This window comes from Rhea americana, unplaced genomic scaffold (genome assembly GCF_003343005.1).
Source record: "Rhea americana isolate MKP2758 unplaced genomic scaffold, rheAme1 scaffold_51, whole genome shotgun sequence".
Classification (NCBI taxonomy): domain Eukaryota; kingdom Metazoa; phylum Chordata; class Aves; order Rheiformes; family Rheidae; genus Rhea; species Rhea americana.
This window is the reverse complement of record NW_028186657.1, coordinates 4,209,499-4,237,303: the sequence shown is the minus strand read 5'-3', so window position 1 is coordinate 4,237,303 and position 27,805 is coordinate 4,209,499. Positions and strand designations below refer to the sequence as shown.

Here is a 27,805-nt window from a genome sequence, read left to right as displayed (position 1 = left end):
TGATTAAGCATCTGTCTCCTACTTGTCCATCTAGTAAATACAGTTGTAAATGACTACACTGAACTTGAATATACAGGACAAGTGTCTTTCCTGTCCTCTTAGGACAGGCATTCATATTTGTTTTTAAGGAAAAAAAGTATTGTGAGGAAGTCTTTTAAATTTATAAATTTATAAATAGTTATAACAACAGAAAGCTGTTATTATTATTAATAATAATWATTATTAATAATAATTAATGATAATTAATTATCATTGGTTACTGTTTACTGCTTGCTGACTGCTTCACAGTTCTAATTTGCTCTAATTTGTCCAGGGCTGAATGTTCCAGGAAACACAGGCACAACGTACACTCTGAGGATGCAATCAGGACTCATGTAATCAGCAGCGAAGTGAGCACAAATACCAAAGCAAGTGCAATATGTTTACTCAGGACTTCAATATACCATTCTGGGCAATTCATAACAGCTTAAATTTAGAATTTTAAATGTGAATATGCAATTCTTGCATCCTGTAAAAAAAAAAGTTTTATTTTAAAACAAATGCAATTAATTTTCCTCTGTTCTTGTATTTTTAGTACTGTGTTTATTATTTGATCAGTAATGTRTAACTACATTTTTAGTTGTGCTATTGGGGATTGGAGACATGGAATCTGGTGGAATGTGTGAGATGGAAGATAAGTATTATCATTCCTGAAAATTATTTGACTCTAAATCATTTACCAGTGCTAACTTTTTACMAGATCTTATTTGGCTACAGAGTTCAACACAACATTAGGATATAAGGAGATAGCTCCCTCTTTCTGAAGTATTTTTAAAGCTGTTTCCAAGTTCCAAAGAAGATACTTCATTATTTTAAATTCAGTTCTTGAGGGGAAAAAAATCTTAATAAAAATAAGATTTGCAAACTCTTAGATTTTAAGGGGCAATTCTTAGGCACAGAATTGGGAATAGTATTTCTCAATAGAATATACGGGTTGTCCCACTCAAAATACCAGGAAAGCATATCCTTCCTTGTTGTTTTGTGTTATATTGAGCATTTTCTGTGCAGATCTGAAAGAGAACTTGCTAAAACAATCCATAACAAGGACCACAGAAGAGGGAGAAAGAGAAGCTGTTGTGCAGGTGATCTCTCAATTATCTCAACTGGTGATCTTGCAGAAGAAGAGACGCAGCATACGTTGAAACATTATGTGCAAGAYTAGGAAAGCTATGTTTCATTTCTTGGTAGAGTGATTGAGTTCCAAGGAACTCGTGTGGTTGAACAAGAAAGATAACGCAAGTCTGTGATCTCCTGAAAAATCATCACCGCTGCCAAGGGGGATTTCATATCTGTTTGAAGACTAGCATAAATTCTTGGGCCAAATTGCYAAATTCTTCTACAAAACATACATGACTTATGCAAGGCACATGTATGGCAAATTCAGCATCTGCTCTGAGTGTTCTAAAATTGTGCTCTTTGTAAATAACAACTATTCCGATTCTACTAGAACTTGCTTAGGTATACTTTTGTATGCATATGATTTTTCTCATGCTTGGGAATTTACTGGTTTAAATGTTCGGAGATTCTCTTCTTAAAACTATGAAACTGAAACAAGAGCTATAGTGTACCCACATAAACTCCATGGGACTTCGTTGTGCTAGCACTAGTGAATCCAAAAAATAGGACAACAGATTTCACTTGTAATCAGCTTCATCATTTCTAATGCTGTTGCATTTTAGCTAGGAAAAATTATTTAGGACTATGTWATTCTTTCTACTCTGTTTTTTGCATTGACTGCTGTGTACTAAGGACTTTCTGAATCAGAAATTCCTAGTAGTTTATGCCAAGAAGGTTTGCAGTCTGTTGGCAGAGATTTTCATGTTATCTTCTCAGAAAATTGAATATAAAGAGAAATTCAAGGGCATTGCACCTTGCAGAAAAAGCAAGTCCCACAGTACAACGAAGAGRTGAGAAACCAACAAGCAGGCCTTCAAGGGGAGCAATGCTGCTGGAGACAAGAGGATGTGGGGGGAGTAAAAAGATTCAGCAAGAGTGGTATTTAGAGGGGGCGAGCTAAGTAATTCTTTGAAAGTAGTGAAAGGCAGCTTGATTTCTTCATGTGATAAGAGATAAGGAGCTAGTGAAAGGATATGAAGAGCTGAACGATTTGATCAAATGCTCAGATGCGGGGCCTGGCAAGTACACTTTGTATGGTGTCAATATAGTATGATGTGATGCATTGTAGGAGGCCTGAGAGGAAGACATTTTAAGAGTCAAGGCAAAATAGTATCAAGGACCAAACAAGTGATTCAGCTCTGGGTGTGGAAGAACTGGACARGAGGAGCTGCTGTCAGAGAAATGTCACAGATTTCATATAACACACATGGAGGAAGAAAGGCAGAAAGCTGTAAGAAAATAATCACTAATTTTGTCCTCAAGAGATAGAGAAGTGGATAGTTACGTCATAACTAGAAGGATTTAGAAGGTGAGATTAGCTATACTGAGTTTTCCTTGGTGAATTTAAGCTGATGATGGACTAGCTAAGATAAAATTGATAACTCTTGACATGTTGAATTGAYGAGAAAGGCAGGGACTGGTGTATTTTTCCATCCACTTGCCACAGATCTATCTATTCATGTTATTTTTCCATTTTCATCCCAGTAAGTATTTGTACTAAGAATTCGAATTGAATACAGTAAGCCAAGAACAAAGAGTGAATATTTTGTAAGACTAATAATTTATAAGGCCATGTTGAAAAAATGCTCCAATAGTTGTAYCTACATATAATTATACATTTAGGATAGAGTAACCTGCTTATGTGTATTTGAATGGAATTGTATTTCAAAGATAATGGKGCATTCTTAATTTTGTAATATAACTCTTTGTTGCTTTCAAGACATGAATTGTAGACATAAATCAAATGTCATAATCCCTTGGGGTAACTAGATACCTGCTAGATACCTTTTAAATAGTGGATCCATCATTTAAAGGCTTCAGGACCCTTCTACAGTGGACTACACTACATAAAAATAGCCAATTTATCTGTGGCCAAGTTGGTTCCAGATCTGGAAGCAGTATAGGCAAGTCTATACATCTCTACACACAAACTATATAGCCTTTCCGAAAGGCTGCTGACAGGGTTCCTTAGGTTAGATGGAACATCTTGCTAACACAGTTACCCCATTTCTGAAATGTGAGTTTGTATGTTGGCACAGTCATGCACTGAACATATGAGCATACTCTTTTTATTTAGGGCTATTTGCACCACCTGGTATTGCATGGCACAGAAATTCTGTAAACTTCACAGAAAGGAATTAAATATAATCATCCTTAGTTATTAATCCCTCTGTAAATCCAGTCCTTAGAATGACAAGACAAGCTGGATRGATTTTTAGGTGTCCTATAGCTTCTCTGCTTAAGTGCTTTTATAAAGCCTGCTAAGCATGTATCCTTTGACCTATTTCCATCCATATGTAAGAATGAATTAAAATGTTTGAAACACAAGAGTATAATTTTTCAGGTTTACCTTTGAGCTGCTAATTGTGTGTGCACTAAAGTGTGCACTAAATGCTCCTCACTGCTTGCCAAGTYGAGGTCACAGATCAAGTTATTCTTATCATCTGTGGCCTCAACTGGCTCCTTTTTTTCCTCCTAATCACCTTTGTTCATTCCTTGCTACCTCCTGCAAATTGCTCCATCTCTGCTCTGAAAAGTGTTGTTTCAGGGATTGGATTTTTCTTAGGGGATTTACTAGACTATGCAGTTCACACTTTTATTACTGCAGACTGTGGAAATCTCCCCACCCGCACATCCTGCTCTGATACCAAGGCTTATGTCCTGAAGGCGGCAGAGAAATTTATAAAGTTAAATATAGACACTTTTTGTTTTTGTAAAAAAAAGAAAAAAAAAAACAGAACGGAACACAGCAGCAACTACATTTTCACTCTCATACAACAACCTGTAGACTTCCACTATGTGTAATATTTGGACCAGATTTTCTCTCTGGGTGCTCACTCTTCTTTTCACCAGATCATGATTATCATTTAACTTCCAAGCTTCCACTCTTCGATCCGTTTTGCTAATYAGCTTTTTCTAAAGAGTGTGAGAACTCTATTTAGGTCACTCAGATGTCTTGCTTCTCTTGCAGTTCATTATCATTACAACGAATGTGTYTCCAGTATACCCAAAGAACAAGACAGAAAGCTGTAGAAAAGGAAACAATCAAGTCTTTATGAGCCAAAGGCATCTAGCTTCCTTCTAGGTCTTATGACAACTATACCTTTCAATGTACTCACACTGTTCCTGGTGACCAAGGGAGTTGCTCTTGTAAAACCAGAAGCAAAATTATCTTGTGAATGGTTTTGGAGCCTTGGGGGAGCAGCTGCTTGTTCTGGGCATTTGCTAGGAGGATATAGTGAATTACCTATGATTTGAATGGCTGAAGCAAGTCATTCCAAGGCTCACTGACCTTGGCAGTAACACAGAGAATGTGTTTTATACCGCTGAACTTGCAAAGGGACAGAACAGGTTCATATTGATGTAGGTACAAATAATCCCTTGCTCAGCTGTTCTCTCGTAGGCAACAAAGCAGAAAGCAAAAAACATTTGGGRGTGAGGGGGGTTGGACCCAAATTGTGGATTTGATCCTGCTCTTCGTATTAGTGCCTGGCATCATGGTTGCTGTCCTTTACTATTTCCTTCTGAATACAAAGACATTACTTACATAGTTGGCAAAAATGTAGTGCTGCAAATCCCACAATTTATTCTGGCAATATGACTTGTTTGCAATTACTYTTGTTGCTGATGGCTGGACAAAGAGTATTTCTTCATTCTATGCAGACATATTTTTAGAACCATGTTCATTCATGAGTTAGAGCAGATAGCTACCACAGATGTGCGACCATCTTAAGATCCAACACTATTGTCTGGTTGAACAACCATATAGGCGGGTTACTTTCAAAATCATTAGGGACAGAGCGCTGATACAATTCTGTCAGAATGTGAGCTGCGTAAATTTATTAATGAGTAATGAAATAGTTGTTTCATGGCCGAATACTGTCTAGAYTCTGTGCTGGGATTTGTTCAGATACCTGTGGTAATAGGCTGTACAGCAAAAAGCCATTCAACTCTCATGTGAACTGAAGAACGGTGCAGCCTCATCCTTACATGAGAGGAACGTTAAACTTTTCTCCTACATTAGTCAGCAGACCAATAGAGTGCAGTTGATATTTTAGTCTGAGGACCCAGAAAGAAAAAGCAGCACTGCATTGCATTGCAAATTCATTAATTCCTAAAGCCACRGCAGGAGACTGAGAGATGGGAATTAACCACAGCAGATGGCATAAAGCTTGCTTAAGTCTCCTTCAACCCCAGCAGACTCCCTACTTTTATCTTTTCCTCCTCTCTAGTATATCCTGCGACAAAACCTCTAATAATAACCAAAAAAGGAAATTCCTGAGCCCATTACTTAACTAGGCTGCAAGACGCAACACTTAATTTAAACTGAACAAGAGACTTGTTCAGAAGCTCAGGAGCAGAGCTCTTCTAAGACTGAGCATGAAGATGAGGTGTGTATTTTCTGTGCTTGTAYAATGTTTGGCTTCAGAATTCTGCTAAGATAAATTATCATACGCTGATGGCACATACTGTACATGTGGCTGCTGAATTAACAAAACAGCAGAAATGCCTACTAATGAAACATGTCAATATGCCTAAAATTAGTTATAAAGAATAACTGAATAAATTTAACTAATGCGAAAAAATTAAGGTCTTGGGTCTTTGAGGATGCTACAGTTTGGAGATGCTACAGTAATTCTGTATTCTAGAGATAGCTGCAGTACTAGTCGTGAGCTTGTAATGGACAGTGTACAGTATGCTTATTTCAGAAAAGAGCTGAAACGTAGCAGAAAGCAAATTATAGAGTGCTRTGCATGACACCCACTATCCTTCTTCATTTCTCATGTGGAGCCATTGTAGAAAGAAATGTTAGCAGCTCCCCATACATTGGAAAGGGTCATCCATGTGCCTTCTGCGWATCAGTCATCTTGCTGCTAAAAATGAGACTGCAACTCTTTTATCTTCCTTCATTAGTTGACGTTTTATCTCCTATGTCTTGGCCACTACATACAGACCRGGAAAATGACTCAAGATCACAGAGATCATGTGAAAAACAAGTGCTTGGTTGCTCACTGTCTGTTAATTTTTGAAGTCGAAATATTTTACAGTTTGGCTGCACAGTTCACAGTACCAGGCAGTAGAGCATCAAGTTCAGCTTTTGCCACAAGAATGTGTAATCACTCTGGAAAGTCCAATAAAACCAAAGGTGCGTTAGTACCTCCTGACGGGTTTTCTCATGCTGGAGGCGGTGCTTTTTATCCCTTTTCTGTCTTTCGGGGTATGATGTCACAAGATGGTTGGAGACAAACTAATAGCTTACTGCCACAGAAAGGAGAGCCATTCCCATCATCATCTCACCTACCTTTACCCTTACTTCTGCTCATGTGCTCTTAYCACTTACTTAAAAGCCAACACTGAGGTTCACTGGATTACACAGTGAGTTGACTCTGCACTAGAACAGTGGAAAACCTAATGCAGAAAAATTATAGTATTTTTTTCTGTGAAGTTTGAATAAATGTCAGAGCTGGCACAAAGTGGTGAGAAGAAAGACTTGCACAGGCAGAACTGGGGGGCTGAAGCAGGAATGAGGGAGGAAAGGAGAGTGGGGGCAGCAGGAAAGAGTCCGGGAGGAAGGTGAGGGAGTAAGACCTCACCTTTCGAAGGCAGCAAACTTTGTTAGCTCAGTTGTAGGACAAGGGTCCCACACAACGGTGTGTGGAACCGCACCCTTGGTCTATAACTGACACCTGTGTTCTCATTTCCATCTTTATATGCATTGGTAAGATCTGTATCTCCACCCTGGACTACTTTCCCTTCTTGAAAGTGATTGTATGTATTGAAGTAGTGTTTAGAAACATCCACGTGTAGCAGCTATCTGGGATCCCCCTAGGTAATAGCACAAGATTTTCTGCTCCAAGCTGTTTAGATTCTGAACAGACATTATCACTAGCTAGTGAAARAAGTGAAGTAGTACTAGTATTCTGACTGAATATAAATGAAGACTAAAGGTCTCTTATCTTCCTGCTGACCCCGATGGACCTTGTGGCTTAATCTGGAGAGTTTGAATGACTGGTCCAAGTCATATAGCAAGTCTGTGGTAGGGGAGACTAGCAGAGTCCCAGTTCAATGACTAAGCCGAAGCACTCCTTTAACCTGTGGAGACCCTGGGTTCCATAACTGTGGTAGGAAAATGGGAACTAGTGACAACTTTTTAATTCTCTTCATTAACTTTTATTTTTTAAATCTTAAATTAATGAATACAGTATTTATCTTGAAATCTCTACCTTTCAGACGGATGGCTACCCTAGACACAGTGGTGGTGGGGAAATGCTGAAAATAAAAACCAGCACGGCCAAAAGTCCTGTCCTGTCCTGTTTCTTCTGTATTTTGTTGTCCACATGGCTTCCCATTAAGATATTTATGGGCAAAGAATAAGAGCTTTCTGTACGCAATCTCCTGAGACTGAACAATCCATTCAGCAGTTATACTATTCAGTGCTTGTGACATTTCAGAGTCATTATGGATGTGTTTCTGAAAAGAACACTAGATTAATTCACATCTTCAGGCACCACAAAATCCTCAATGTAAGGACCTTTGTCTCACTTTTTGRGTAGAACTATTGGTATAAAGGCAGAGAATGTGAAAATATCACTTATGTTGGCATCAATCTGGTAATCTAAAGACTCTGAGAATAGAGATTGTGCCCAAATCAATTTACCACCGTTTTCCTTAAATCAAAGTCATAAGTCATTGCCGAATGACAAGGTTATCCTCCTTTAGACAACACGCATAAATTGTGATCTAATTACTTAACGAAAAGAAATCCTTGAACCTATTCTTGAAAACATAATATAGGCTATATATATTTTATATATATATATATATATATACACACACACACACTATATATGGATAAATACAGAACTGTAACTACATTGATGACACCAATCTGTGTGAATAAAGAGTTAGAAGGACAAACCTTTAACTAAATAATGACCAGGTAAGAACCTAAGCAACACAATACAATACACCATAASAACATATAGCAAACCGTCAGCAACATCATTTAAAGTGTGTAAGTACAGCACTACCAAAGGCCATCAAAGAATAAAGTCATCAGACTTCATAATGGCAGAGACATCTTCAGCTAGTTTACTGAACACTATCTATCCTTTACTGTGTGACTGAGTATGTTGTTTTATTGTTCCTGTCACCCAATCATCTGAAAACAAATGTTGGCGCCGCTTCCTCCCCCAAATATACTCTGCTTACAAATGAAAACAGGTCAGCTTTTGCAGTTGGACTTGCACTCATTGTCAGTCCTGCCTCAAATATTATCAGCGTTGTGTGATTTGGAATCCTTGAACAGAGAGCAAAATGTGAGCTGCAAATGTTTTTCAGCTTTTYTAGTCATATAAACTCAATTCTGGAGTTTTGTGCAGTGGTTTATAAATAAATAACAGAATAACAGGGTCTGCAGTAATAATCATTCAATCCCATTTTTCCCCCAAAATGATCTCACAAAGTGAATCTCTAAATGCCACTGCACAAGGTCCCTGTCAGACAAAGCTTATTGCTGCCATCTGCTGAGGAAGACACAACATAGGACGTAAACAGCTAAAGTGTCAAAAATCCTCCTCCCATGTGGCCACGTTGGGCAGAGATTCCCGCTGAGGCAGTGCCAGCCAGCCCAGCCACCTGTGATCCGCAACGTGGAGTAAAAATCCACATCGCTTTCTTCAGCTCTGCCTCAAACAAAAATGAAGCGTAAGGAAACCACAGTGCAAATGTTCGTGACGGTCTTTATGCACTCAGCTTCAGCACATCCAGCTGCAGGAGCAATGTGTATTTTGCCTAATGACACTTTGATTTCATGACCAGGGATAAAGTCCAAGTCCCCCGTGCGTGGAAGCGTGGAATGATCGCTCCGTAACGCCGTCGTTTATCATTTTTGCGKCTTCCTAGGTACGGCTGTGGGTGTCTCTCAGCAGCAGGGGGACCAGGACCACCTCCAAACGTCTCTCCACCAACACCGTGTCTGGGCCGCGCGGCCGCCTCCAGAGGGGGCTCAGAGGCCGACGGAGCCGGCGCCGCGCTCGCCTCGGGGCGGGGCAGAGAGGCGCGCTGCGCCCGGGCCTGTGCGCGGCGCTGTCCGGGCCGCGCAGCACCCACACGAGCCCCGGCGGGGGGAGCAGCCCCCAGGCTCCGCCATGGCGCGCTTGGCCTCAGCCACCGGCCACCCCGCCTCAGCCGCGCAGCCGTTGGCACCGCCTCCCGAGGAAACCAGCTCGCTGACTGGGACAAGCCTCTGACCGGCGTGTTGATTGACCAATCAKAGCACGACGCAGCGAGGGGGCGAGCCAATCGAGGGAAGGTGCGGGAGCGGCTCGCCGGAAGCGGCTGCCGACGGCGGCGCTGAGCGGAGCGGCGGTGGCGAGGTCAGCGCGGGTGTCGGTCTCGGGCGCTGCTCGCCCCCGGCAGCGGCCGTAGCGCGGCGCCCTCTCCCCATTCCCCTCTCCTCAGGGGCGGCCGGGCGGCCCCCCGGGCCTCCCTGGCGCGGCCGGCCCTGGCAGGGGCTCGGCTCCACCGGGAGCTCGTTGCCCCCTCCGCCCCGTGTGTCTCCGGCCTCAGCGGGGGGAGCGGCCGGCGCCGCCCCCGCGGCGGCCCTGGGCCTCGGGCCCGGCTAGTGTCGCGGTTCGGGCGCCCTGCGTGCCCTTCCGGCGGCTGGGAGCGTGCCGCCGTGGCGTGCGGGAGCTGCCGAGCTGCAGCCCCGGGGGGGCCCTCGCGCGGGTGCCCCTTCCACAGCCTTCTCTTACAGTGTCCCTGTTGTCCGTCTGTGTTACACAGGCGCAGCACAGATTGCTAAATGCGGGTTTCTTGCGGGTGTTCCCTAGGTGTTTTCGTCTGGCAAAATGGGTGAACCTCAGCAAGTGAGCGCTCTTCCTCCACCACCAATGCAGTATATAAAAGAATATACAGATGAAAATATCCGCAAAGGTCTGGCTCCAAAGCCACCTCCACCTGTGAAAGACAGTTACATGATGTTTGGTAACCAGTTTCAGTGTGATGACCTAATTATTCGACCCTTGGAAAGCCAAGGTATTGAGCGATTACATCCTATGCAGTTTGATCACAAGAAGGAGTTGAGGAAACTTAATATGTCTATCTTGGTCAACTTCTTGGACCTCTTGGATATCTTGATAAGGAGTCCAGGGAGCATAAAGCGAGAAGAGAAACTAGAAGACTTAAAACTGCTTTTTGTTCATGTCCATCATCTTATAAACGAGTATCGCCCTCATCAAGCGAGGGAGACACTGAGGGTCATGATGGAGGTGCAGAAACGTCAGCGTTTGGAAACAGCAGAGCGATTTCAGAAGCATTTAGAGCGAGTTGTAGAGATGATTCAGAACTGCCTGGCCTCCTTGCCTGATGATCTGCCTCACTCRGAGGGAGTGTTGGGAGTGAAAGCAGAACCCATGGATACTGATGATGGAAACAGTTGTATTGGGCAGAGTGAAAAACAGAGGGAATGTTCTAGTTGCAAGAAAGATCAGGTTTTAGACAAAGATGCAGCTATGTGTAGCATTATTGATGAAATGACATGAAGAAAACACTTTGKTTTTTTTAGCTCACCATAGTGAGGGGCAGAATGGATTCTAAGGGTACATATTACATTTTAATTTGCTGTTGTACAAGAAAAAAAACATTTATTTTACATATGAAGGGAAGGGTTGTGGATGACTAGGCAGATGGGAATGTTTAATATTTTATGTAATCTGTGTGTTTATTCATAAGAACAAAAATGTTTACTTGTTAAATGCATCATGTGAAGTGAAAGCAACAGATTAAAGATAGCCTTTCTTTCTGGTGTACTTTCATCTAATTTGTCACTTCTTGCTTTTTTGGGTATGTTCCATTTGTTACTTGCTATTTTAATTTTCTTAGCTGTAAATCACAACTGATCGTGAGATTACAAAAATACCTATATATTTCTTTTGTAGTTTGGAGTGAAGAAGTGGCCTCCTTAACCTGCCCCTCCTGTCAGKGAAATCTTAATTCTGTCTTTTTGCTCTGCAATACTGTAGTATCTATGAGCTAAAAAACTATGATAAAATTCATAGGTGGGAGGAGACTTACAGAAACTTGTTTTTCACCATGATTTTGCAGGCTATGTCTCAGTGTTATCTGAAAATTCAGCTGTATTTTCAGAAATGTATATTTATCTAAATAGACAGGCAAAAGTACTTAGCTGTTGGGTGGTGCAAATTGAGCTCACTGTAGATGCAGGTGAAGTGAGCTGAAGCAAGTGTGTGTATAAGACTCATGGGAGGAGTCAGTTCTGATTAGCAGCTAGAGGATCATCTGGTACATTAAGTGCATATGACATCTTAAAGAAGTGGAAGCACCATGTTTTTCAGACATGTAAAAATAAGTTGATCAAGGTAATACTTTTGTCTTATCTTCAACYATGACTGTTTCCTTCCTTCACCCTCAGCTAGATCTGAACTGTAAGGTTTATATGTAACCAGAAAGCAGTTTTAAGTGAGTGGAATTAATTGGATAGCTTCTTGGCAAATGCTTTTTAAGGGGAAGACAAAGAGATTTAGTCCCTCCTAGGTAAGATTGGTCATGTAACATGGAACTCTAGTTTTTCACAGACATTTTAACTTTGTCATCAGAAAGAACTGACATAGATGTGTAATAGCTTTCTGCTGATCTTGTCTCATTTTTATGCTTTTAGTATAGTCATAGATCTGGGTACCATAATTTTAAAAGTACTCTGCAAGCTGAGTCCTAGCAGCAACTAATGACTGCAATGAACTTCGTGAAACAAATTTTGAGATAAAGGGAGGTCATGTTTCTTGAAAAACTTCAGATGACTTTCCCTTTCCAGAAAGTTTATTATTAATTCATTTTTTCTAGATTTTTTAAAATAAGTTTTGTCTATCGTTGAAGCAAATACTTAATAAGTTAGGGGAAACATTATCTGTTGCTTTTAGGACTTTTTCAGCCAAAACAGTAGCTTTTTCCTGTTTTGTAGGGTCAGAACAATGATAGTTTTTACCTTTTCTGTTACGAGTTTACTTTTGGGAAAACAGTAGATTGTAGCTGCAGTGAAGGTAGTGAACACATACCTGTTGGCATAGGGAAATAGACCGTTCAAATTCAGTAGAATGATACAACCCATTGACTAGAAAGTGAGATTACAAATGTCTTTTCTAATGTTTTACTTAACCTGCTGCTAATATCTTTCCTTATCTGATATACTTTTCATTTCATTTTTATTGGTCATGATGAAAATATTTGAAGGATTTTATCTTGGCAATGTTAATGCATGATTGTATGAAATATATATTCAATTATATACTCCTTATGAAATTCAATAAGAAAAAGAATCAGATGTTAAGCAAATTTTTTTTGGAAGTGTAAACAGTTGAAGATTGTATCAAAAGTGTCCCTTCTAAAGTACACTGCCTGAATGGTTTTATACTGTTTAGTTCTCTGGTGTTAATAACTTGCAAATCTGACTGTTAATGACTTTCAGAAGAAACAATTTCACTCTTGTGAATGTGCTGTTTCTTACAGCTTTGTAAGCCAGCCATACTTGTTTGTGTGCTGGCCTCCCAAGAAAACTGAATAGTTTAGTAACGTCAACTTTCTTTCCTTTTTCTTTTTTTTTAAAAAAAAGCAAAAATGGTTCAATCACACCATTTGAACAAAYGTGATAAGGACCACAGTTATTTGTTGAGAAGTTTCATAAATTTCTCAGTGGAAAAAAGCCAAATGTGTTGTCAGTGGACAAAAGCGGGAAGTCTGTAGTAACGATYGTTTAGGAGGGAAAAAATCATTTAATGATATGGCTCTTGTCTTGTAGCAATACTTACTATGCACAGTAAATTGTTTGCCAGGATGATTCCTTTGGGGATACAGCCTGCAGATGATACCTAAACTGGTCCTGATTCTGGAATGAATGGAACAGCCTGGGTGAAGTGAGTATAATGGCTTGGCCAGAGATCTAGGATAAGATATTCCTGATTCTGAAATCCTGAAAATTCTGAAATTCTTTATTTCAAAGCTCAGACATGACAAATGTAAAGAAGGAATCCATTTGGATTCATGCACACCATATGTTATTTCAGGATAACTGGCAGGAGGAACACGCTGAAAATCTTCAGGTAAATGTTTTTCACATGCTGAACCACCAGGAGGTAGTCTTCTGCCAGCACTACATGCCTAGCATGGCTTTGGTGAGTCATTGGCCTTCTGAGAGCCAGGCTGCCCTACCTTTTCCATTTGCATTGAGCAGTTTCAGGATACTGTCATTATAGAATTATGCCCATAGCAACTGTCTACASTGTCCTCCCAAGTACAAAGGAAGAAGGAGAATTTTCTTAATCCTAAATCTGCTTCCAAATACTGCATGAAAAAATCTCTTCCTTTCTCTCTGCTTTCTCCTACAACTGTGTTTCCAGTGTTCTTATGGCTCTTTGCTAGTTTTAACTTATTTTTCTTCCTTTTCACTTAAAGAAACTGGCAGTTTGACTGCTCTTATAAGAGGTAATCAGTCCAAGATAACTCTTGGATTCTAGTTTTTGGAAGCGTTTCTGCTTTTTCTGTTTTTGATTAAAAAAATGCAACTTAATTTAGTCTGCAAAAGGCTGTAAGGTAGATCACTTGCTTCAGTGAGGATATTCATTGGACATAGATCCGACATCACAGCCACAGTCTTAGCTCTAACTACAAAAAAAAAAAAAAACCCATAACGATGTCAACCTCAGTCATGTACTCCAGCAACAAGGAGAGTGGCCACAGAACACCAATTCTCAAAATAAATGCGTTTCAGCAATATTTTGTTAAAGGAAGCCTAGAGCCTGTAACAGCATGACTTTTAAAGTGATTTCTGCACTACACGCTTCATGCATCTGAGCTTTCACAGTATGCAGAATATACTGTGTTAAATGATGATAAACTTCAACTCTGTTTAGGCAAATTTCTAACATTACTGAATTTCAGCCCACAAAGAGAACATTTGCTTAAAGTACTGTAAGCTACTTCTAAGCATTAGAACTAGAAAAATATTATTCAAGCACTTAATCATAAATTTCTGGAAGTTCATTATTTCTCCAAGTTCACTTCATTTACCACAGTGTGTTAAATATCCTATGGAATTTCTCCTCCTAACTTTATGTACTGTGGCAAAAAATGGACTAGAGAGTGATATGGGGCAGTGGATTATCGACAGTATTTGCTGTCAGGCAGAAGTTTGTATTAATGTCTTGCTTCATTTCTTTTCATAACTGTTATCTATACTACCACAAAATGTTAGTAGCAATCACAGCTGAACAGAGCTAACAGCTAGGGAAAAGAGTGCTCGGTCTTGAACAACAGTTTCACCCTCTACAATCAAGCAGATGTGAAAAAAAAAAATAAATAGGCTTCTGAAGCAGTGTTTAATAATTTAACATTTTAGTCGAACCGCAGTTAACAACAGTTTAGCTGTGTGCGATAACAGCAGTAACACTTCGCCGTGCTGTAAGAGACTAGCGGACTAACCACAGGAAAGGCAATCCTGATGAGATTAAAGGGCATTCTCAGCTGTAGCTAGCGAAGCTGACGCACTCGTTCTGAGGAAGTAAAAACAGAAGTATATGAAGGAAACAAGTTTGTATAAATTTGGGTAGTCAAAAGGCAAACGCGTTCTTTCTCATCTTCAGCCACCATGTTGTCTTGTTTCTCCCTGAACTGGATTATACTGATCTTGTTTGCAGGTAACTAAATGAGCATGAAAGAACAGCTGGGAGTAGATGGAGGTAACAGTCTAACGCATCTATGTTTCTGATGGTTGCAGAGAGAGATTTTGCGTTACCGGGAAGTGAGTGTGGGGTGTCACTTGGCACAATTTGCTAGAGAAACTGCAGTTTTGCATTATAGGTAGAACTTAATCATAGCAGCTCAGTAGTCTTCTGTTAATCGTGTCTCGCTTTTTTAAGGTAAAATTGCATTGCTGGGTATGATGATTTTGAAGACACTACCTCTGAGGCTGTTTGTTTAGTCCTGTTGCAAGGAATCTTAAGTAGAAAGTTTTTCTTTTTGGGGGGTGTGAGGGTAACGATGTTCTGAGATTAACAGAAATCTTTAAATCATTTAAGGAAAGATGTAAAACAAGGATATTTCTCTTTAACAGTCTTTGCAAAGGTGAACACTTAGGAAGTTAAGGAAAAGCTTAAATTACCAGTGGCTTCTGGTGTGTTTCAGCTGATACAAACTTTTCACTGGGACAGACAAATGATTTATCTTTTTTTCTTATAACAGTCATTCTCCTAGGACAATATTATTAAAGGCAACATCAGTGAAGGCATCAGGTTACAGAGCAGTACTAGCATAGACAGATAAACATTAAAAACTTGGTGGTAGGATATATTCAACAGACAGACAAGGAATATTACAGATATTGTTTCCAGTTCTTTATAAAGCTTTTTCTAATGAGATTCATATAGATTTTACATTTTTTTATATTACATAAAATACAATCTATTTTCTAAGATCAGTTTCTAGTATGTTACTGTGGCAAAGTCACTGCATGAAATTTATTTATAACTAAGATAGTTCAGGTTGGGAAAATGGCCGAGATGAGCTGGGAAAGACAGCTTTTCCACAAGTGACAACTGCAATCAAGCCACACCATGCTTGGGATCCACCAGCACGTGTTGGCTGATCTGCCTCAGGGAGCTCCCTAATTATAGATGATGGCATTTAATGAAGAAAATTTGTCACTAAAGTATTTCCAGTATTTCCAAAATTTATCACTAAAATATTTCCTTCTGTCATTGCTGCAGAGAATTCTATCCCTGAAATGTTAACATGGAAAGATTGAAATGTTTAGGCATTTGATCCATTGTTACTGAATTTGATAAGGATCGTGTAATATTAGGTATATGGCAATTTTCTTTGCAGTATAAACAGAGTACATGCTGCAGGCACTCCACCATGTAGCCTGGTAGAAGAAAGCAGTTACACAGTGACTTCGACCATCTGGATCACCAGAGCATGAATGATTTTGACTGGCAGACTTAACACAGCTTTTATTAAAAATTTCCTCAAGGAATATTGACTAGAGTAGTTTAAATACAGCAGAAGAAACAATGTCACTATAACGAGTGTGCTACTGGTAGCTAGATGTTTTTATCAGACTTGAGGCTTAGCCTTCTGTGAACCTGAAAAGATTCATTACCATTACTCTTATGGGAATTTAGCAAGTTAGAAACTTCATAAGAATGAGGGAAGAAAACAGGATAACAAAAAAGAAGATATAAAATTTATTGGAAAAACTCTGGCAAGTCTCTTCAAATAGAAACTATCTAAATCTGTCATTAGGGAAGCAAAAAAGGAAATGGTTTCAGCAGTGATCAGTCTGAATAAATCTGCTGTTCAATGACTTTTAATTGAAAGGGAAGAGTTTCCACAATGCTTTTAATGAAAGGCAATGTCTTACTCTTCCCCCCATGTGTGGACTGTATTAATCTAAATTAACAAAAAAGTAAAGAGTTAACAGACTGGGAACAGCTGAAGAAAAGCCACCAAGCTGATCGTAGCAAGTGCTGTGTAAATGGTACAAGGGCAATTCATCATCTTCTATTTTAATGAATTTCATGCAATAAATTATATCATAAACTGTAGGGATTTTAGACAGCATTATCTCACTCTGGCTCTCCCATTTGTATTAGTTGTTCCAGAATACCTGCCTCCCTCAGAAGTAAGTTGCTTCCCTGTAAAAAGCAGCTGGTAGAATGACCGATACTGTCCTCTCTACCCAATTCCCAAATTCTCATCGGTTCTGATTTTATTAAGGCTGCACAGAGAATCGCCAAGAGAATCTCCCCAAAATAATCTGTGCAGATCTAAACTCCATTCTCCCTTCACTCGTCTGCCTACCTGCAGAGGCTGCAGAAAGCATATGTTTCTTCTCTCTCTGGCTAGAGACACATTTTGAACAAAAATGCTGTCTGGAATATTGTCCCTCACCATACATCGGTTCTGCTGGGCTTCACACCTGTTTGTGGAGAACCTGACCCAGGAATGCCTGCCGGTTTTCGCAGGATGAGATATACTGGGATACGCAAGACAAGATCTGGAAGCTTCCTCCTGKGCACGCTCTGCTCAACAACTACACTTGTCTTTCTGTCCACAGGCCCCGGAGTATCAGGATCAATCCTGAAAGGAGTGGTTGGTCAGGATATCACTGTGCCCTGCTCTTACCGCGTTAGGACGAGAGCCGACATCACAACAATGTGCTGGGGTCGTGGCGCCTGCCCGGCTTCAAAATGTTCGTTGCCCATTATCTGGACAAACGGATGGAAGGTGACAACACAGTCCTCCAAGAGGTACCAACTRCAAGGGGACCTGTCGAAGGGCGACGTGTCCCTCACGATAGTGAATGCAGAGGAAGCAGACAGTGGGACGTACTGCTGCCGTGTGGAGATCCCAGGGTTGTTCAATGATCAGACAACTAATCAGAGGGTTGTGATTGAGAAAGGTGAGTACAGACGTGCTCTGTTATGGGAATAAGATTGTGGGTAAATCTGCTGCTGAGTCTGGATTTCATAGCTTGTGGTAAAATGATTTCTGTAATCGTCCACAGTATTGATCTTTAAGACTTTGCGGATCTGCTGGTGGTGCTGTTTAAATTAAGCTGCCTTTGACATTGTTGTGATCCCAGGATAGTCACTGTAATTCAGTAAGAATATATGTCTTTGTTTCACGACAAACAACACTGCATTCTTAGAAGTATTATGTGTAGAAATCAAGAGCAAGGGCAGCATAGGGCACTTTACTCATTAGTGAAACACTATCTTTGCACCCTTTTCATAGAAGACAGCACTTCATCTTTCCTGCTGGATTCCAGAGTAAAGCTCAGGGATACAGAGAGATAGCTAATATAGACAAATTTTGTATCARTTCTTTCTTTGACTTTTGTATTTCTCTGCTTGTAGAAAGAATAATGTGTAGATCAAGCGGGTAGCAGATGTGACTGTAATTAGTGCTAAGATATTTTTATTACAGAAACATTTTCTATTTTTCACTGCATGTATACATATTAAGGTTAATTATAATGTATGTTGGTTTTGTTTTATTTTTTAACATCAGCTAGGATCACTACTCCAAGTCCTCATACTTACATCTCTGAACAGACCTCAGGTAACTTTTATCCAAGTATTAATCTCAATAGCATATATAGGCTGTATTGCAATGGAGATCTTAGGAAGGAAAAGAAATGCTAGATGATAGAAAAGTACTGGCTAAAATTTGTTAAACATTACCAAAGGACCTGAGATCAGAACTTTGCCTAAAATTTCTACCTGAAATTTCACAGAGAACCAGCAGAAGGAGCATATACACACAGGAGGTATTTTGCTCCCAGATGTTAACCTTTTGTGTTAGGCTTGAGTAGTTATTTAATTTGTGCTTCAAGTGTTATTTTCTTCATGCGATTGGGTTTTTTTTTGTATGTTGTTTTCTTCATGTGGTATAAAATATCACCATGTCATCTGAAAATGCATCCTGTGAACAGTGAATCAGAAATTTTTAGGGGCTTGGTGTGCTTACTATTTAATCAATTTATTTGTCACTCAGTTTAACATAGCATAGAACAGTTTTATTGAACTAGTTCATACTAGATTAGTTCAAAGGTGCCTTTAGCTTGAGGTCCTATCTCCAGTAGTGGTCAACAGCAGATTATGAGAGAGGATTGTAGAAATAGTATAGGAAATTTGTGATACAYCCCCAAAGTATTCTCCTACCTTGCTATGTCCTACCCTTGTGTCTCAATGGTTCCYTGAATGCACTATGTGCATGCATATTTAATAGTCTCATGCAAGGCTCTTCATTGTACTGCAAGAGACAGTGAACAACTATTCCTYATTTAATTTCTCCGTTTCACTCATGAGTTTATAGACTTCTGTCATATACCCACTCAGGTGTATTCTTTTCAGTCTGAAAAAAACAACTTAAATTTCCAGTTCACACAAGATGKTTCATAGTCTAATGATAATTTATTCTCAGATTTTGATTTTGAAATAAAAATTGGGAATGCCATTTGCATTCTTCCTCAATCTCAGAGGTTTCCAATTAAGCAGCTCTGAAATGTTACAACAGTTACATTTCCTTTTTTGAAAGAAGAAGTGAAAACTTTCTCAGACTGTTTCTATTCTAGCTGTTTTCTGGGAAATTATCTGTACATATGCCGCAGGTCCTTTTCCAAACATATTACACTTTGGTCAACCTATTTATTTATGTAGTTGTGTGGGGGGGATTTGAGGTTTGCTTGCATAACACAGTGTCACTTGTTTTCTGTAACTTCACATCACTTTTTCTCTCAAGGCTCTGAGCTAACGTTAATGAGTGCATCAGGCGAAGTGAGTTTGCTTTAGGCATTCAACTGCCACTCCTTGGCTCTGGAATCAGGTGCCCATCTTGGGAACTCCATCTTTCAAGGTTCTATGTTTAGACAGCGTAGAGAACTGAGAGTTTCCTGGAAGGAATTTAAAGCACTGAAAAGAGTAGTAGAGGCTCCCATTCTAGGAGTTTTGGACTACCCACTGAAGGCACCAACCTCTTTGATGATATACAGAGCCGAAACTCCTGATTTAGATACTTTAGCTAGGTGGCCCAAGGTCAGCAGTATAAATTCCTCTCTGTCATGGCAGAATGGTTCTCTGTGCAAGTGAAATGTTGGCTTGTCTTGCCTTTGCTCAGCTCCTGGGACTGCCGGTGACTCATCCTTTACCATCACAACAACATGGCCATCAGTTTCTGCTTCAGAAGCTCCACAGACTGTAAGCATCTCTGTTGTGATACAACATATATAGATTAAGTGGTCAGACATGGGAGGTTCTTGGGTCATCTCTACAGTTCACTTGTAGAGCTTTGTTTTGGTTGCAGATGAGTATTTTTTCATAGTCTGCACACTTAGCGTTTGTGTGTTCATTACTAAAGGGGGAAAAAAACATTTTGCTTTGCATGCATGCATTAGTTCCTTATTAATTTAGGAAAACTTTTAGCAACATCTATATTGCCTTTCAGGCTTACGATCCCTCCTCAAGCACCAGTTTCGTCTCACACTCCTCAGATATAACCATAGACTTGCAGGTATGACAGGACGTGGGGTGGAGTTGAAATATGACTGCCCAATAGCACGGGGATCCCCCTGCACCCTCTTGAGCAGTGTGGTGAGAAGAGACAGCTCATGTCTGCCCTGCCTAGTTGAGACCTCCAGCACGTTTCAGGTTGCCAGGCAGTAACATCACCTGACTTTTATCAGGAAGACAGGAYGGCCAAGCTTGCCTTTAGGAAAGCCTGATGCTAAATACCTCAAGGTAGTATGTGCTGGGGCATTCGTGTTGCTGCACATGCAGAATATAAGTCAGGGAGCATATTGTATTTCAACTTTTTCCTAGGCCTGTGTTTCTAATGAGAGGTTAGATATTTAACTTCTGGCTTCAGAAAGTAGTTTGCATAAATAAAGAGCAAAGTGAGAAGGAAAAGACAGTTCAGTAATCAGGAAAAATCCTTAATGCTGAAGAAATTGATGGTTTAAAAAGAAAAGAGATACTCTAGGTAATTTTTTTCTCATAAAAATAAATAAATAAATAAATCATCAAATAATAGTAATTCTAAATAAACAGGTTTTGTCATAACTTCAGCTTCTTTGACAGTCCCAAGAAACAACACATCTAACAGCATGGTTCACACAACTGTAATAGCAATGTGGCTCTTTGAAACAAGTCTTGTATCTCAAATTAGGCTCTTCTCTCAAGTGTATTTTTACTGCAAGATTGCAAAATGCGCAAATGGCATTTGGGTCATGGGATTTTTTCTTCCTGTTAATGCCACTAATACCCATCTGTTTTATGTTTGACAGAATATGTCTGTGTCAGCTCACAGTGCACAGTATTCAGAAAATGGGATGTACGTTGGGATCGGCATATGCGTCGTGATTCTTGTCATCCTTATTTTGGCTCTGTTCCTCAGTAGACGTAAGTAGTTTTCAGCAGACAGTATTCAAGGACAGGTAGAGCAGAGCATGTATGTTCATCACAGCTGTGGCAGCTGCTGCAGGTCTTCTGCTTCAAGGCAGCAGGCTAATGTCTCCGTACAGCCTTGCTCTGTGCCCTAGGCTAGSTTGGTTAGATCTGGGTTACCAGTCTGCACGGCGCCAATATCTTCTGGTTGTTTTAGGTCGCAGACTTCACAGAAACTCGTTAGGTCAAGGGCTGGTGAGGAGATAAAAGCTCTTTTCCTCAGCCCCACTGCTTTCCTCATGGATGTTACCCATTCCCCACTTGCCATGCTGTCTCTTTCCTTCTCARTGTGTTAGGTTCATGTAACTATATCAAACACTTTGCATGCCAGGTTTTCTCCTTAGAGGCTCATGGTCAGGCCAAACTACATGAATTTGACCTCACAGAAACAATGGGGATTTCCTCTCCTGAAAACATCTACTTTAAAGTTCCCTTATTTAGTTTCTAGCACTCTTTTTTTCCCTTGATGAACCTGATATTTTCCTTGCTTCTGATGCTTTAAAGACCATTGTTTTTCTTTCTTTCTTTTCATTCTGGATGATCCTTAGGCTATTTACACAATATGAAGAAGCTGAATAACTTTCCAAGGCAAGTATTCTCTTCCCTGTTTCTGCTTTAACTTACAGGACAGAAATGGTCCCAGAAAGAAATTATTGTGATTCCTCCTAGACACATGGTTACTGTTCACTTCACCACATACTTTAATTTGATTTTATTTTTTAACCTTAAGTTAATAAGAAGCATCGAAAAAAGAAATTAATGAATCCTGCTACTTGTCATTAGTTAATAAACAAAAATAACTGTCAATTCATTGCATTACGGGGCATGAGAACTTTGTGTGGGTTATCTCATAAATGGAGTAATGATTCATTATTAGCTTCATTTAAATAATAAGTGTTTTTGCATATCTTACATTTTTTCCAATGAGSTGGTTGATTTAGCTATCTGTTCTTTTGTGTTTCTATTGTCTGTTGTTTGTTTAATAGCACGTTTTTTACTCTTTTTGCAGCTCTATCATATTTTGGAGATCAGAACGTGCAGGGAACCAAAATGCCCTGGAAGTTGAGCTGCATGCAGAGGAAAACATTTATACAATACACTAAGGAATGAACTCATGCTTGCCTTTTTCATCACTGGGACATTAAATAGTTYGCAAAATGTTAGCTGCTCCCTAAATTGTCTGCTCAACAGCTAGATGTGAGTGGACTGATACATTACTCACATCRTTCTAATAAAGCAAATAAAAGCTACCATTCTAGTTAAAATCTTTATCAGCTATTCCAGAAAGAGAACTCCTACTGGCTTAAATGGAAATATTATTTCCAGAATCCATTTATTGAAACATAGAGAAAGTTGCTATTATATTTGTTATATGATTCAAATCTTCTCTTTCATTTTGGAAAAAAAGGAAGTGCCAGAATAGTTACTTAGTCATAAAAGGAAAACCATACACATTTTTTGTATTTGTTGTTTTCACTATGTATTTTGTCTGCCAGCTACAAAACACTGCGTGCCATCTGAGRGGAGGAGCAACCTTGTAGCTACCATGGCAAAGATGACAGTATGGAAGGACTTAGTAATAACCATATTTCAAAATACATTTACTGAAGTTAAAGGTGGATATATCTATTCCTGGTAATGGCTCAATTATGCAGTGTACTAATACTAGACAGTTAAACTTGGAGGAGCTGTTAGTGCTCAGCACATCATGGGATGTCCTCGAAGCCTACAGGACCCGTATTTTGGTGCGCAGAATATTCASAATTTGCTTTTGGCAAGCTATGACTAAGTTTCTTTCTGTGGCTTTCTCTTCCAGCCCCCCACATGCCTTGACAAGTTCTCAGCATAGAAAGCCTCATTTCCAGGCCTCTAAAACAGCTAGACAAAAAACCCTCAGCTACTCTGGAAAATTAATTTTAAAATTGCTTTCACAGCTTGCAGAGAAGTCATGGGCATAGGGCAAACTTTCAGCCAACATTTTGCACAGCCTTTACGCTCCTTTAAATTCCAAACAGCTCMTATGTCTTAGGTTGTATTTGTTTGGTGGGTTTTAGTTCATAAATGAGGAGCACCTGTGGCCTAGAGCCTTTCCTGTGTAGCCAGCCACCACTCTCGGTTTTTGCTCTGTGCAACACTAAACACTGGTTTACTTGAAAATGGAGGCAGCCCCGTGCGGGTGAATCAGCCCTTCATGCACAGTTGAGCAATAGACTCAAGTCTGCAGCCTGACTTTAACTGGAAAAACAGTTTTCCTCAATTAATTTCAAGAAAATATTTTTAAGCAGATGCTGAGGACTTCCTGAAGGAGCAGAGAAGTAGTCAGGACAGGAGGGGGAGATGGACTCTTACCAGGTATCCGTCAGYGCAGGTTTCGCTCTGGAGCCTGGTCCGAGAAGCGATGTGCAACACCTAGAGAGACATTGCTGCTGCCGGGGAGAGTGGCAGGCTTGCAGCAGCCTGTCTGTCACCGAGATCATCGTTTTCCAGGGAGCTCTACGAAGAACAAAGCTGTAGTGCCCCCGTAAAGGAGGCGTAAAGGAGCGGTAGTAACATCAGTAGGAATCTGTGTCAACAGCTGAGATACTCAGGGGCCACGGTTTGGTTGTGACCCCCCCACCCACAGTCCATCATCGTGGGACAGCTCGAGCTGGCTGGGGTTGGGAGGGGGTGCTGACCCCAAAGTCCCAGCAAGCCTGGCTAGGGGGATACAGCATGTGGGAGGGGGCTCTTCTGTAGGGCAAGAGAGCGAGGTGATAGCAGTGGCCCTGGCATGTTTTGTGCATGCCCTTGTGAGGTGCCTTGTCTTGGGGCTGCCCATGAGAGCAGGCCTAAAGGGCTGAAACCGGAAAGATTTGTTAAAATTTGAGTGAAGAGCTGAAAGCGGATGTACAAGTGTTGCACGGGGAAGCTCGGAGGTGGGCTAGGAGAGGCCATGGAAGACACCAACTCAGCCACACGTCTTCATGTCACRAGTTGCCTTGTGTAAAAAGGTACTGAAACTAGAATAGCTCTGTTAATTTTAGATTGTACTTTTGTATTTGACTATCAGTAACACCTATTAAACTAAAGTGAATGACACCACTGTAGACACTGCTTTRCTGCTGCCTGACTGAGCACATGTCACTGCTTTGGGTGCTGGACCATGACCAGAGCTAGAGGAAGTTTGGTCTAATCTCTGAACCAGATCTCAGACAGCATCTTCAGCAATTTTGCCTCCTGCACCCTTTTTTTCAAATCAATCATCTCTCTGCTTGGATCAGTGTTAGACAAATGGGGGTCTTCCAAAGTTATCTGGGAGTTTCCTTTAACATATGGGRTGATTCCAGCCAGTCATAAGTAGTTTGATGATTGTCTTTGAGGACTGGTAAYCAGGAGAACTGCTTGCCTTTAAGGATGTTTTTATTAACGTTACAGACTAACCCTTGCAGCAGAGAGTCTTCATACAAAACAAAATTCTAGAATATTTGGCAATGAAAATCTTTTTTAAACTTTCCTCTCTGCTAGTATATAATGTGCAGTTACTGGGTAAACAGACTCTGCAAAGGTTGTGCATAGCAAGAACCTCAGTTTGGGCATAGAGTACCCATTAGTTAAACACAAATGCATACAGGCAGATTTTCCCTCTGATCTTTCATTATTTTCATCCACTTTTGTCAGTGGATCTTGGAACAGGCATTTCAAAAAGAGCCACAGAGATGTGCAGGTGGCACTTGTCCCATTAAGAGATTATCTAGCTGGACTCAGACTGGCTGTACATTGAGTCTATAAGGCTAATGAGCTGCAAATAGCAGGGGCTGACTTTTGAGAAATCTCTCTGCCTGCCCTTCTCTGTCTGCGAGAAGCCGCTAGATAGCAGCACAGAAGCAGAAAGCAAGACAGATCGTTCTAGCTCTTCCCAGAGCACTTGCACTTGCTCAGCTGGATTTTAGGCGGCCTTGTTCAGTGCCTTCTGCTGCATGTGTTAGACCAGTCTCACTAAAGCTGACGTAAGGCTGTGTTCATCCTCTTCATTCCCTAGTGATCTGGAACACATTGGACAATTTTGYTTCTACAGCCTTCATTAAAACTGGGAACTGGTTAAAAACCCAAAGCAGTGCTGCTGTCCTGGGAAGGCAGCTGGAATTCAGCCACTCCCCAAACAGCACCAGCTTCAAGGAAAGGTCCTGGCCACCAGGCAGCACGCAAGCGGTGCTGYGCTGACTGCAGCTCCGCAGCTGCTGCTTAGTGGGAGAGCAGCAATGACAAAAGAGAAACTGGTGTTATTGTGGGGGAAAAGGTGTCACAGATCTTGGACACATCATGTTTCATTCTGCCTACACGAAACATCTGGTGCTAGGTGTACTTGGCACCCTGTGTACTGAACCTTATAGAATATGGTAAATCACGTGTTTTACTGATTGCTTGTCAAGTTGCCTTATAACATTGACAATAGGACACTGCTGTGTTGCAGTGTTTGGCCTCACTGGTTCCTGTTTGTGCTGCACTGAAGCATGTGAAGGTACAGAGCAGCACGGCAGCATCGCTGATTTAGAATAAACTCAGAACAGCCTTTGAGCTTCATGCTGTTGGAAGCTGCCATTAAGAACTGGCTACAGCAGCATCACCTTGGCTACACACWGGGGAAAGAAACCAGGCTGTGCTGGAGTCCGGTCTGTGGGATGTGTTCCTCGCCACTGCCCTGTTGCAGTGCTGTGATGGAAGAGGATGCTAATGAGGTGCCCTCTACTCCAGTAGGCTAGCGAGTCCAGCAGGTCTGCAAGCACTGGAGTCTCTGATGCTGTGCTGGGGGAGTATTGAACAGTTAATCCCTCTCCAGCCTTCCTGTGCTACTCAAGATTTTGTAGACCTATCATGGRATCCCTTCAGTTCTCTCTTCTCCAGGCTGATTTGCCCTGGCCCACCCAGTTATCCCTCACATGGAAGCTATTTCACGATTTACACTGTTCTTTTTGCCCTTCCTGGGTCCTTTCTGGATCCAATATATGCTTTCCTTATGTTGAGAGGACTAGAACTACACATGTATCAAAGTGAATTTGCATAGTGGAATAATGCTGTCTTCTATTTTGTTCTCTATTCCTTTATTAGCAACTGCTAACATATGATTTGCTTTTTTTTGAATGCTATCAAGCAGTAATGTGATATTTTCCTATTAATAAGTCTGATAATCCCAAGATCTCATTTCTGGGAAAGCAGTGCTTGCTCAGAACCCATTATTGCTCTATTTGAACCTAGAACTGCTTCCCCTATTTGCACCATTTTACATTTCTTTACACAGAGTTTTGTATACTATTTTGTTGTCTAGTCCCTGTCTCAAAAACACCTGCATTCTTAATACCTACCTGTGACAGTGTTCTCCTCCCCGCTCCCCTAACCTGACACAACCCTTGCAGGGTGATAACCATCAGTAACAGTCATGATAGCTGCATGTGATTCAAATCAGAATTTGGGGAGACAGATAACAGCACATAGCCAAGTGCAAATTAAGCCTGTGCCAACCCAAATATTGCTGATATGCAAATATGACTACAAGCCTACCATCTTAYACCATAAATGTGAGGCAGCCCAGAGCCTGTTGAGCTCTCCTGCACAGCAGCAGGCTGCATTGCAGAATCTCCCCTTGAGGAGGGTCGCCTCTCAAGGTTACTCCTTGAGGTTGAGAGATTCCTTACCCACGATAGATCCTTGGTAAGTGACTAAATAGCACACTGAAGCTTTGCAAACGTTGCTAAGTTTTATCTCTGATTGATTGTGCATGTAATTCTTTAGACATAAACCATTGACCAAGTCTGGGACTAAGATTGGATTCAGCCACCCTTAAACTGCTYCAAGGAGGAGTTTGGAAAGCAARGGGGTCCACCCTGAAGCTCTTGACTCAATGTGAGGGTCTCCTTGACAATTTCTTCTGACCATTCCCTCCATGTAGTAATAACCAAGTGTACCTTGCCATCAAATCTGGTTAAACCACTGTATCATTTACCATTGAACTTTTAAAATCACTATGTTATCTCARTAAAACATATTGCTGCTTCTCTCTTATGRGTGAAGTGCATTACTCATCCATCACAGCACCCCTGTCCTTAATGCTGTGAACTACTATGTAACCCTGGAAAACTTTCGCACATTATTGGTCATCATATTTTCCAGAGAGATCTTCCAAACAGGTCAGAAAAAGTAATTAAGTCAGAAAGACTAAGAAGTGTTTCTAGGACATGGTGTGGTAGATCTTTGGAAAACACTTCRTTTTGGAGAGGAAGCATTTGTGAGAGGCCCTCCAAGCTTGTTTTTTGCACATAGAAATGCGAAGCTGGGAAAAGAAAGAGAGGAGTCTGCGCTAATTCTGGTGCCCCAGAATTAGGGCAACAAAGAGGTTAGGAAAAATAGCAGGGGACAAAATCAGAGGTGCAGATTGAGTCAAACGTTTGAATGAAAGAGCCCAGAACCTGCTCTTACTACTCAGTGCAACAGGAAGGTAGTGAACCTTAAGAGACTGACGGAAAGGCAAAACAAACGGTATACTGAAATCTCTGGTGGTAGTACCATGCTGAGTGTCTCAGAAGAGGAAAAAGAGAGGGCACCTAACCATAACAGTAGGAAAGAAGCAGTTGCAATACATATAAAGCGGAAATGGAGAA

General features: G+C 40.8%; 2 protein-coding genes across 4 annotated transcripts; both read left to right on the top strand.

Annotated features, from left to right (window-relative positions):
- Nucleotides 1-9,452: 9,452 nt before the first annotated feature.
- Nucleotides 9,453-10,973, top strand: MED7 (mediator complex subunit 7). Its single transcript, XM_085317956.1, has 2 exons — nucleotides 9,453-9,533; nucleotides 9,990-10,973. The coding sequence occupies exon 2, from the start codon at nucleotides 10,008-10,010 to the stop codon at nucleotides 10,698-10,700; it is 693 nt and encodes a 230-aa protein (XP_085174082.1). The 5' UTR covers nucleotides 9,453-9,533; nucleotides 9,990-10,007; the 3' UTR covers nucleotides 10,701-10,973.
- A 3,816-nt stretch (nucleotides 10,974-14,789) lies between these two features.
- On the top strand, nucleotides 14,790-22,510 carry HAVCR2 (hepatitis A virus cellular receptor 2). 3 transcript variants are annotated; one of them, XM_085317844.1, is made up of 8 exons: nucleotides 14,790-14,864; nucleotides 17,285-17,629; nucleotides 18,241-18,291; nucleotides 19,849-19,928; nucleotides 20,176-20,241; nucleotides 21,014-21,128; nucleotides 21,722-21,761; nucleotides 22,183-22,510. In XM_085317844.1, exons 1-8 carry the CDS (start codon nucleotides 14,816-14,818, stop codon nucleotides 22,274-22,276), a joined length of 840 nt encoding a protein of 279 aa, XP_085173970.1. In that variant the 5' UTR covers nucleotides 14,790-14,815; the 3' UTR covers nucleotides 22,277-22,510. The 3 variants fall into 3 exon arrangements, with proteins under 3 accessions (XP_085173970.1, XP_085173972.1, XP_085173971.1); XM_085317846.1 differs by lacking the exon at nucleotides 18,241-18,291; XM_085317845.1 differs by lacking the exon at nucleotides 21,722-21,761.
- Nucleotides 22,511-27,805: the final 5,295 nt, after the last annotated feature.